This window comes from Kogia breviceps, chromosome 15, assembly GCF_026419965.1.
Source record: "Kogia breviceps isolate mKogBre1 chromosome 15, mKogBre1 haplotype 1, whole genome shotgun sequence".
Taxonomy (NCBI): domain Eukaryota; kingdom Metazoa; phylum Chordata; class Mammalia; order Artiodactyla; family Physeteridae; genus Kogia; species Kogia breviceps.
Genome location: NC_081324.1, coordinates 61228250 through 61240771, shown reverse-complemented (window position 1 = coordinate 61240771; position 12522 = coordinate 61228250). Strand labels below are relative to the sequence as shown.

The following is a 12522-nucleotide window of genomic DNA, read 5'->3' as shown; positions in this document are numbered from 1 at the left end:
GCATCAGAGTCTCCTGAACCAACAGAATTGTTTCCCACGACAATTGTTACTTAAGAAAAGAAGAAACGTACAGGAAAAGCGTTAAAGGACACAGTTACCTGGATAGATAGACTGTTTCTGTCCCTGCGTCAGTAACAAATTTCTTTGAGCACAATCTCTACTTTTAATCAAACCTGTTAACTGCATACAGACCTGTTCTGACTGATGCTTTGACCCAAGGTTAAAAACTCTATCCGCGTTTGGTTTTGGTGCTTCTGCAGCAGGTGTGGAAAGCTCCGCTCACGGCTTCCTAGCCTGCGGTCCCCCCCGACGCCCCTGTCACTCCGTGTTGGGGACGAGGGCAAAACCAGGGCTGCCTTTGGTAAAATACCACACACAGCACCACGGCTGAGGGCACGATGGCCCTTTGAATCATGTTCTCTTCTTCCTCCTAGATAATATCATCAAGAGGATATTTAATATTCTGAAGTTCACCTGGGTCCTGTTTCTGGCAACCGTGGACAGTTTCACAACGTGGCTGAACTCCATCTCCAGGGAGCACATCGACATCTCCACCGTCCTGAGGATCGAGAGGTGCATGCTGACCAGAGAGATTAAAAAGGTAGCACTGCGGGCATGATTCTGAAAGTCAGTATCCAGAGCCCCAAGTAGGATCGGACAAAATCCATTCTCTCTAGACAGTCTTTACATAACCCCTTTGCTTTTTTGTATATTTAAGTCTGTTCCATGCTCAGAATGAAAATAATCAGACGCCACACACACACTCATACAGTCCCGGGATCTCGGCCAGTGGGTCCTTTCTGTCCCCTCCCATCACCACCGTTCGCAGCTGCACAGGCTCCGTTGTGTCTCATAAAGGAGCGTGTTGTATAGTCTGGCAAGTTTGATGTGAAACTTCTCATAGGGAAAATTAGGATATATGCAGAGCCACAAAATACAGCCATAGATGGTTTATAGATTACATTTGAAAATAATAGTTCATTGCTGGAAAAGTTACTCTGACTTAGCAAAACTATCTACATATAAGAAGGGATTTCTTTTTCAATATTTTAATTTTATTTTTGGAGATGTAAGTGACATATAACATATTAATTTCAGGTTTACAACCTAATAATTTGGTATTTGTATATATTGTGAAATGATCACCCCAGAAAGTCTAGTTAGCATCCATCACCACACCTTGTTATAATTTTTTTTCTTGTGATGAGGACTTTGAAGATCTATTCTCTTAGTAACTTTCCAGTATGCAATGCAATATTGGTAACTGTAGTCTCCATGCTGTACCTTGCATCCCCAGGATTTATTTATTTTATAACAGAAAGCTTGTACATTTGACCATCTTCACCCATAAACGAGAACGGGTTTCTTGCTCGGCATGACCCAGTAACTCTGGGCACCGTTAATTCAATGAGTTAATGTCGACCCCCAGCTTGACTAGCTTGGCTCTTCATCCTATTCAAGGTGTGCGTGATGGTGGAGGCTTGTCCATATTGAGCAGTGCCAGGCAGCAGCACAGGCCAGTGCTTCGTGAGGACTGTGACGATGTCTCCTTCTCTGCAGGGCAACGTCCCGACCCGGGAGAGCATCCACATGTACTATCAGAACCACATCATGAACCTTTCCAGAGAGTCGGGACTGGACACCATTGATGACCGTCCTGGCGCCACCGCAGGTATACAGACAGCCCACAGGATGGACAGCTTAGATTCCCACGACAGCATCTCCAGGTACGTCACGTGCTCCACGATGGTGTTGCTTTTGACAAAGGTAACAGAGGTGAGAAATGTTGGGTGACGTGCAGATTAATCAGAATCATGCAGGGTGCCCAGCCATCCCGGGCTGTCTCTGTGGCCGCAGCCAGGCAGAGCATTGCCTGTCCCTGGACCGGGCAGATAGAAGCAGGCATCAATAATAACTATTAGCAAGACCTATATGATCCACAGCCACAGGACTGGGATTTCCAAGCTGGAGTCCAGTCAGATGGGCGAGACTTCCACATCACAAAATGACTAATTGTATCAAGAGCTGCCTCTTGAATGCCTTTAAAATGCTGCTCCAGAAAGAATCTTCTGTTCTAGAATCTTCTACCCTCTATTGCTATCCTTGATCTTTTCCTTTCAGAAACGTTACTTTATGGTTCGTAATTTTAGAAATTTGAGAAATGGTCCTGTCTGCCCCCATCTTCCACATTGTGTGGCCACAGCCCTGCTTCACACAGGCACCTGCGCTGACCCTTCACCTGGGGCTGCACTAAACACTGTGCATGGGTTTCTTCACTTTATCCTTAAAAGACCCTTCGAGATGTACTGTTATCATCCCCGTTTGACAGAGACATGAGCCTTTCTGAAATTTCATGAGGCTATAGACTATTTCCCAAAGGGGAAAAAACCACACATAATTACAAATTTGTTATGTAGAACTTCAGGGGTTTCACAGGCTTCCAGAATATTTATATGTGAGCCTGGCTTAAGAATAGTGGTTCCAGAACCAAACTCTGAACCAAATGAATCAAAGAGAAAATTAGAAAGTGAACTGAAAATCAGTTGTTCATAAAATAACACGATTCCTTATTCCTGAAAGTTACTTATTAGTAACTTTCAGCTGCATAACCACTGAGAATATGGTCAATTAAGAAAGTAACTAAATACTGTAAATCACAACTTTAGGAGGTTGAAGAAGAAAAAGAAAATAAAGACTGGCCAAAATAAAATCAAGTAACTGCCTTTAAAACTGATCCAAGATGACAAACATAAAGCTTCACCCATAGTTGAAAATTGTGAGGCAGGAGATATTTAAATCCATTGATTGCTTTTTAACAAAGACTGTCAAAGTATCCCAAACATTTTCTTTTTTTTTTTTTGCGGTACGCGGGCCTCTCACCGTTGTGGCCTCTCCCGTTGCGGAGCACAGGCTCCGGACGCACAGGCTCAGCGGCCATGGCTCATAGGCCCAGCCGCTCCGCGGCATGTGGGATCTTCCCGGATCGGGGCACGAACCTGCGTCCCCTGCATCGGCAGGTGGACTCTCAACCACTGCACCACGAGGGAAGCCCCCAAACATTTTAAAATGGTCAATCCGTCAATACATTTACTAGAAGAAAGCCAATACCTTTAAAATTATTTTTTAATGTTCTTTTACTCTTTATTTGTAACCTAAAGAAAAGGGAGACACAATAGGTTCATTATGTCATTAGTAACTAAGTGAACATATTTGCCCTTTCCTTAAAGGCTGAGCAGAACTTGCAGTTTCTTTGTTTAGGAAACTTTCAAATCATGTGTCTGCATTAGAGTCCACAGGAAGCCTTGCAGATTGCTGGGGAGGCAGTGACCTTCACTGGGAGGGACTCCCAGCATGGAAGCTTGCTCTCCGACACCTGTGCCCTGCGGCAGGGTAGTGTCAACCCCAGCGGGGACACGGGGACACACACGCTCCATGTGGCCCGGCCCCTTTCCGAGGACCCAGCCTGCGTGGAGCCCTCCTACTCGCCCCATCTCACCCGCTTTTCCCTCTGGCAGACAGTAGAGGGGGTTAGGGTGGGAACCTAACAAATGAGTTTGTATTCCCTTTGACTTATTGGAATAGTCCCGATTTCCTTCAAATCCAGTTGTAAAATAGCGCTTTTAAAAAAAATGGTTGTTTTATGAAATCGGATATCTTCTACCTTCCTGGAAAATAAATTAGTTTAAGTTCCTTAGGGAAACAGTGACATATTCTAAGGAACAACATTCCTAGATGTGACCTGGGCGGTTATCACTTGAAATGTGTGCTGTGTGCCCCTGGGGCATCTCGATGAGGACGTCATCTGTTATTGTGAAGCTTCTCCTCTTCCCTTTCACTTTTAAACCTGTCCTGGCTTGGACGACAGATTGGTCCACTGCAGATAACCCAATAGTCTGGGGTTGTGTGGGGTCCGAAAGTGGGCTGATGTGACAGTACAACTCACCTAAGAATTAACAAGGTTAATAGGACTTTGGGGTCAGAGCAATGATTCCCGTGCAGAAAATCGAGCAGGTGAGGGCGCACAGCATCTTCCTGCTGCAAACTCCCAAAAGGCCATGGGATCCACCTCTGAATATATGAAATGACACAGAAGCTCACAGATCCAGTTCCATCATCTCATAAATGATGAAACCGACCCCGAAGTGGGGAAGCACTTTATCTAAAACCCAGCAGGCAGCCAGTGTCGGTCGGCGTGGAGACCCAGGCCCGGGCCTACTGTGCTCGTCCACTGTGTTCCTAGTTCATCTCCCCATCACCTCCTCTTTTTGTCCAGGACGGGTTGACTTCTAAAGGAGTCAGTGTCATTTTTAAAAATCCTTATTAGAGACCCTTTGGTTGCCTGCGTGTTCCCCCCTCTCATTGCCCAACCCCCGTGTTGGCCATATGGCTGTAACATGCAGTCAGGGTGGCCCCTCCAGAGCACTCGGGGCTTGGTGGGGGAGCTATAACTCCAGGAACCTGAAACCCTTTAATGGTTCCGTGAGAACCTCGAATTCCCTACCCCCAGAGGGGACCCCAGAGGTGGCTCCATTGTCCTGAATGGTTTCCATTTCTGCCCCATGGTCACTGACCGTGGGCGTCTGACTGTGCAGCCGGCACACAGCAGGTCCCCTAGTGCAGCCACATGTGACGCTCATCCAGGAAATCAGCCGTCCAGTATCACAAGGGTCAGCCGGGTCACTCATGCTCAGGCTGAAGATTGGTGCCCCAGGAGCCTCTGTGTCAGGCACTTTGGGGGTGTGTCCCTCTCTGGGGTTAAACTCTACGTGTGAACTGCAGTCACACCTCTGTCTGAGCTCTGTTGGCTGCGTCTCCAGCACTGTGATCACCCAGTAGCAGCTCAGCCCTAACTCTGCCACCCTTCCTCCCTGATTGTCAGGTGACAGGAGCTGAGGATTTCAGCCAATGGGCTCTTGCCCTCATGACATCCGCCAACACCTAAAACGTGATCCGAAGAAAACCATTCATTAGGCTCAATGAACAGTTAACAGACAAAATGGCCCTGCCACTGCTGGATTTCCTTTGTTGTTGCCTTTTACCATTTTGTTTCATTTTTTTGATGTTGGTTTATATCCAGTTGCATATCAAACCAGCATCTCTTCTCCAAGCCATCTAATTTGGTTCAACTGAATATCACTCAGAAAATGGGATGGAAAATTCAGTTTGTTGTGGTCAGTCCTGAGCTTCCCTCTTTCCCTTTGGAGACTGTGTTGTAAGAAAAAAAAAAAATGACATTTTTGTATAAACTTTACATGAGCAGATATTTCTGTGTAATCAGTTCGGCTACAAAATGCTCTCAATGAACTCAGAATTGGGTGGGGGGCTGTGATAAAACATGTTTCCTTTCATCAAAAAAACCTCAGTTGTAAAATTGTAAAACTATGAATTCTGCTCTGTGAGAGAAAGGTCGGGACTTATCTTTATTCTAGTTCCCTGTCCGACCCAGAGAGTGACATTTCATCATTTATCAGCTGTTATATTCTTTTCAGCCCAGTACTGCTGTGTTTTATCTTCCCTTTTCTGTCCTGGAGGCCCCGCTGCGATGGTCGCTGTCCGTGGTGCTGGAGTGGCGTGTGGTTTGCTGCATGGCGGTGTCTGGGTCGCTGACCGTGAATGACTCATGTTCCAGTGCTGTTTTAACACTGTGTCTCTGTAACTGTTTGCGCTGCTAGCTGCTACACGGAAGCAACCATGCTGTTCTCAAGGCAGTCCACCCTTGATGATTTAGATGGACCAGAAACTGTTCCTAAAACAAGTGAGCGCGCTCGGCCCGGGCTCCGTAAAATGCTCAGCATGGATGTGTCCTCTTCGTCAGCTGAGAGCGCCAGCTTAGCCTCCAGGTGCTCACACGTGCATGCGTTGTCCGTAACCGTGTCACCTCCCCCCGGGTCATTGCACAAATGAGTTCTTGTGACCTGTGTGTTTTTGTTAATTTTTCTTTTAAGAATGTGCATGACTAACCAAAGCATAACCACCGCCCTTCCTGGGATACAACTGGTCGTTCCCAGGACAGCATTCTATTAAACTAACTGCTCTTTGGTTTTTGTCTGTTAGGAGTTTCTTAAAAATCCTACTATAAACATTGTCCTTCATTTTGTAAGTATTTCACACTTTTTATTTCCAAAGGAACAAGCATATTTCCTCCTTGGTTGAGGGCTCAGGTAGGTGGTCCTCACAGGGAGAAATGGGTCAGGAAGGGCAGGAAACTTTTTCTCATGATTTCATCCAAAGATCCATGAAGTAGGGGAAAAAAAAAAAATCCCCAAATCCCATATGTAGTCACATTTGGTTGATACAGAATGAATCTGTCCACGTTTTATATGCACAATTAACATAAAAGTCAGGACATATTTTACCGTTGGTTTTTTAAAAAGAATATTATTGTGCAGTAGAATATATCACCTCTGTAGACCTTAACTTGTTTGGTTTGGAAACGATTACTTTGGGCTTAAGTTTTCTCATTAAATTCTATGATAAAACAAGAATCATTTAGAAATGAAATTACCTACGTAAAAGCCAAAAGCTCTCTTTTGAATTGCCTTTGAAAAGTCAGCAGGAGGACAGAAGCATGAGTGGAATTGTGCTTATCCTGACACCAGACAACCTACCCAAATAACCCAATCCAAAACTAATGTCAACGTTGGCAAATCAGGGGTGTTAAGTCCTTGTTGCCGGCACCTATGTATCTCAGTTCAGAGCTGCAGGAGGCTGGTGCCTGGTGTTTCTGGGAATGCCATGGACATTTGAGATGTCTTCTGGCTGGCACATGCTATGCCATTCCACTCTGTTGATTCCTGAACGTACCAGGATTTGCTGAATCCCTTTGGGGCCAGACCTCATTTAAAACCACAGACAGCGTGCCTGTGATCGGTTACGGTCCCACTGGAAGTTAGACCTGGTGTGGGGCTGGCTCTGGTGGTCTGAAAACTCAATGGGGTGATCAGTCCGTTTCACGGCCATGTCTAATCAAGGTAAGTCTTAGCCAAAAGCTGGCTGTCTTGGTGTTCTGACAGCCTTCTATGTGATGTGCACGCTTAGAACCAAAGCCCCGGGGACACTGAACACCCCTGAGTTAGGATCAAGAGCTCATACAAATGTGGTTCTTCAGTCTCAGGGCTCAGCCAAATGCATTCATTCATTCATTCATGTGTGTGCTCCAGTGTCCGTGACAAGAAAAACGGGTACAGTCTGAGCATTTGAGCATCTCAGTGTTTATGTCCCCAGCTGCTCACACATGCCATTCGGATAGCAGCACCTTCTCAGAGTCTAACAGATTATCGCTCTACACCCAGCAGACTCTGCCTCTCTAGATGACTTTTGCCCCCTCCCCTTCAGGGCTGGGTGTGTCGAGGTAGACAGTATAGAAAGCACGCTTTGAATTTCACGGCTCTGGCTGCTGTATTTCATTTCCAGCTTTTCCTGCACGGACCTGGTAGGGAAAGTTAGAAGGACAGGAGGGATGCAAAAGAGAAGAACAGGAAGCAAAAGTAGAGTGAAGGGGAGCTGGTAGCAGAAAGTCGTTGGGAGGAGAGAGAGTAGGAGGGTGGCCCAAGCTGGGGACTCAGCCCTGGGGAGAGACCCTCAGGGCAGAGAGTTGTGGGCGGGGCTTCCACATGCCAGGCAGTGCGGAGCCAGGGATGGGGAGTTGGTGAGCATTCAGTCAGCTGTAAGAGGCACCAGTGAGAAAGGGCAAAGGATGGAAACACAGGGAGAAGCAAGCGTGCAGGAAGCGTGCCGTGTGTTACAAAGCATGCCATTGTCTCGCCAACGGTCCATCATTCCTGTCCTCCCCTTACGGATCTGGGGTCCACTGAGAGTAGAGTGTATCTTGGCTAAGATCTGCAGACCCAGCCAGCTGAGGCTTCTCATTTCCGTGAGCACCTTTCTTTAAAATCCATACACTGGGAGATGAGCTCACTGTGTCTTGATTGGAAATAAACACCAGGCCCCCGTGGCTGGGTAGCTTGATGGGATTGAAAACCTCTGCTCAGGAGGGTTTAGCATCCTGGGAGCCGCAGCCCAGCCCACCGTCTCTGCGGACCAGACAGATTATCCACACGCAGCAAAGCCGATGGAGCACGGGGGAGCGAGGGGGCGTTTCCCCCCACGTGCCTGGATGCGTGGCTGTGGGCGCCCTCGGGAGGGCGGGGCGTGGGATGCTGAGACCAGGCGGTGCCCGTCCCTGTGTCCCGACAGTGAGCCTACGCAGTGCACGATGCTGTACTCGCGCCAGGGGACCACAGAGACCATAGAGGAGGTGGAGGCCGAGCAGGATGAAGAGGTGCTTGAGGACACCCAGTCCCCACAGGACCCCATGCAGGACGGCGACGTGGAGGCCCCGCCGTCCTACAGCAAGGCCGTCAGCTTCGAGCGCCTGTCTTTTGACTCCCGGGACGACTCGGGGGGCCAGACCCACATGGCGGTCAGCCCCGACGACAGCCGCTCGGACCGCCTGGAGGCCAGCATCCTGCCACCCCTGACCCATGAGCTGACGGCCAGCGAGCTACTGCTGAACAAGTAAGAGCCTCGGCCACGGCGAAGGCCACAGCCGGCAGTGTCCCTTAGTGCCCGCTGGGCTGCTGGGTGCAGAGACCCGCGTGCAAAACATCCACTCGGACATTTAGAGGCAACGTGCTGCTTTCAGTACTTCCTGCACCGCAAGTAGGAACCAACTTGGTGCTTCTACCACTGAATCATACAACCAGCAGTGTCTGTAACAGACATGAGTGCTCACGTCTCTTATTTATTTATTTATTTATTTATTTTTGGCTGCATTGTGTCTTCATTGCTCCACGTGGGCCTTCTCTAGCTGTGGCGAGTGGGGGCCACTCTTCTTTGCGGTGTGCGGGCTACTCATTGCGGTGGCTTCTCCTGTTGCAGAGCATGGGCTCTAGGTGTGTGGGCTTCAGTAGTCGTGGCACGTGGGCTCAGTAGTTGTGGCACACGGGCTTAGTTGCTCCGCGGCACGTGGGATCTTCCCGGACCAGGGCTCGAACCCGTGTCCCCTGCATTGGCAGGCGGACTCTCAACCACTGCGCCACGAGGGAAGCCCCTCATGTCTCTTTCTGTAGCACAATATGAGGTTGATGCCACAAGACACCTGGGGACCCGGGAAGCAGGGAGGGACACGGGGGTCACGCCAGGAGGAAATCGGTCATCTGGGGGAATTATTAAGACCCACGTAGTGTCACGCTGCTTATTCTAACAGGATGTTCCGTGACGATGAGCTGGAAGAGTCTGAGAAGTTCTATGTTGGGCAGCCCCGCTTCCTGCTGCTGTTCTACGCCATGTACAACACGCTGGTGGCCCGCTCGGAGATGGTGTGCTACTTCGTCATCATCCTCAACCACATGGTCTCCGCCTCCATGATCACCCTCGTGCTACCCATCCTGATCTTCCTCTGGGCCATGCTGTCCGTCCCCCGGCCCAGCAGACGGTTCTGGATGATGGCCATCGTCTACACAGAGGTAGGCCTCGGGCGGAACTGGCCTGCCCGTCACAGGGCGTCACTCTGGGTGGGCCTGCCCGACTCCGGACAGTTTCACATAAACAGTCAGTGAAACGGATATTCTTAGGTGGACACGTGATTATAACCAACAGTTACCTGGTGCCGATAATTATATTTACCTTTTCACATTTCACACCTCACAGAGCATAGGGGCTAATATCATTCCACCTAACTGATGAGGAAATAGCCTCAATGAGATTAAATAATTGCCCCGAAGTTACCCAACTAGCGAGTGGTGGGGGAGGCCTCTGAGGTCTGGTGTCGGCCCTGTGGTTTCAGCCACCAAGACGGTAAGTGAAACGCAGAAACAAGCACGGCCCCGGGGCCAGTGCACAGTCAGTGAGCGGACATTGGATCAGACGATACAGTGAGCGCTTTGATCAGTTTGATGCAGCATGCGTTTTTCCCATTTTTAAACCTAAAGCCAATTTCCACGCATCAAAACACAGAGTCACACACCCACCCCCTTAAAAGTCTGAACAACAGAAAAGGAGAATTGCCACCCCGTTTTCATCACCCGTGAGGGGACAAGAGACACTCTGCCCAAATGTACAAACCTGCTTTTCTGTCCTGCCCTGTTGTGTACGTAGCAGTTCACAGATTCCCATGGCAACCATAAAACTGGGAGTAAAAGGGAGGCTCTTACAGACTTTGCTCCTTGGGCCGTCATGGTTCTTTGTCATCTTAGGTTTGTGAAGAAGCCTCATTTTCTTGCCTGGCTCAGAAGGAAAGTTTTCACTAACAGTGGAGCTGCAATTGCTTCTTCAAGGATAGTACTCATCATGGTGTAGAGTTAGAGTCTAGAAATTTTATAGGTTTACAAGTAATTCAACAGCAAAATTAAAACAAAGTTATGTATTAAATCATCTCCAAAGTATTCATTTTAAAGTATTGCTATCATGTGTCTTATTTCCAGGAGCCAAATACATATCCATGACTTTAATTAGTCTGTCTAAATAATGGCTCTTAAATATTACTTCCATTACATGACTTGGTGATCGGGGCATAAGTGACTCCCTGTTTGGGGCCTGGGGATTCTCCCCAGCGCCTCTGCAGGAGGAGCTTCTTACCCTGGCATGAGGTAAGGGCAGGTTCTAGGAATGTGGAGAAGGGAGAAAGAGCTGCTGATGCACAGCTTTCGTCTTGAAATGAGATCTTCCCGGTTCAAAGTGGGGCTCTCCATTTTCTCTGTCACGCTGAGGCGTTGTTGATGTTAATTCCCTCCATAACCCAGACTTTGGGCCACAGCTGGGGGCTATGCTGGGCAAGAGGAAACAATAGAAAGTTTTAAAAAATGGTCGCAGATTCCTGTGGCAAACTGGTGAGTGTAAACGGAGAATTGCCTACAGCTCAAAACCACACTGCACGGGTGGGCGCCGGTGCAGAGCGCGGCGGGTGCGTGGCCTCGTGTAGCCGGGGTGGGGGGACTCATCAGCACAAGGGGGGATGTGGGAAGGAGGAGAGAAGTTCGGCAAAGGACGAAAGCAGAGTGAGTCCAGTCCTTCCGAAGAAACGAAGGCGTAAGACGGCCGGCGAGCGCAGGATGGACGGGCCATGATGGGGCTGCAAGGAGGCTGGAGGTGGCAGGCAGCAGAGGTGCCCAGGGATACCTGTCCACAGGGTGCACCCTCAGCCCCTTGGATTGAAGGAGTTGAACGGGACACGACTCTGTCAAGTGTGTGTTTTAGCACGTTTTTATACAGAGTGAAAGTGGAGGCTTGGAAAACAGCCGGGGTGAGAAATATCAGTGTCCGGACTGATGTCACCGCAGGGGGGCTGAGAGGAGGGGGGCAGAGGAGCAGGTTCAGGAAGGGACACTGGGTGGGGTGCAAGGGGGTGTGTGGATGGGCTCTGGCTTCTGTGTGGGTACCCAGCGTGTTGGGTGCAAGCACCAGGGTAAGGAACGCAGGGCTGCTCTTCACAGAGGCTCGACTTCGGGAAGAAGCGTGAGAGGAGTAGGGCTGAAGGGGGACTCTAGGTCAATGGAGGGCTTGTAAAACTATTTTTATTGATGGATTATGTGTAATGAATTAACCCCTGATGACGCAGACGTTGGATGATGTTTCAGTGTCCATGTCTGCAGACATCTCCACGTTTGCACCGTGAGCTAGTTACCAGCACAATTGGCAAATTTTTGTTTCATTCACTTTTATTTCTTCTTGAGGACTTCCAATGAGCAATAAAATGGTGAAAAGAGAGAGATGAGAATAAACCAGTATCGTGTACAGCGAGCCTGTGTGGTTTGCTCCTAAAGATTACAAATTAAAGCAATACGTAAAGTATAAAGATCTTCCTGTTCTTGTTGTTCTAATTACCATAGTTAATAGCTGAATACTTATGTAAATATCTAATTGAATCAGTAGAAGTTAGCCAATTTCTCAATAGTAGCAGAAGTCATTTAAGCCAAGTCAGGAGTAACTTAAATGGCCCTGATGTACCCGTAGTCGAAGGCCCTGGAGGTGAGATTCTGCGCTTGTCCTAAAGTCAGAGTCTGAGAATGAGAATGTGTTATTCCACATGGTGTGTGCATTCCCAGCAACAAAACCGACTTTTTTCCCTTACTTTTTTGTATCACTGTTTCTCCTATAGAACTATTCTTAAAAGGACTCATTTTAAAAAAATTTCTATCGTCTGTGTGCAGGTGGCAATTGTGGTCAAGTACTTCTTCCAGTTTGGGTTCTTTCCCTGGAACAAGAACGTGGAATTGAACAAAGACAAGCCTTACCACCCCCCCAATATCATCGGGGTGGAGAAGAAGGAGGGCTACGTTCTCTACGACCTCATCCAGCTGCTGGCCCTCTTCTTCCACCGGTCCATCCTGAAGGTACTGCCCGTTCACAGCCCCTGAAAGATTCCCCGAGAACCCGAACATTGGGATCTCATGGGGCCGAGGGTCCATGGGGTGGGGTCTGTGTGTGTGCTCTTTTTTTCCCTGTTAACAGACAGTTGTGTTCATTTCATTCATTTTCTCCAGCACTGTGTGCTCAGTAATGGAGTTTGTAATAAATCAAGGG

General features: G+C 48.5%; 1 protein-coding gene across 1 annotated transcript in view; it reads left to right on the top strand.

Moving 5' to 3' along the window:
• PIEZO2 (piezo type mechanosensitive ion channel component 2) overlaps positions 1-12522 on the top strand; it is a 345308-nt gene that overhangs the window by 308515 nt on the left and 24271 nt on the right. Inside the window, exons 35-39 of the mRNA XM_067014577.1 lie at positions 435-601; positions 1561-1727; positions 8197-8517; positions 9209-9467; positions 12150-12332. Of these exons, the coding sequence (XP_066870678.1) occupies positions 435-601; positions 1561-1727; positions 8197-8517; positions 9209-9467; positions 12150-12332 (1097 nt within the window). The remainder of the gene's footprint in view (positions 1-434; positions 602-1560; positions 1728-8196; positions 8518-9208; positions 9468-12149; positions 12333-12522) is intronic.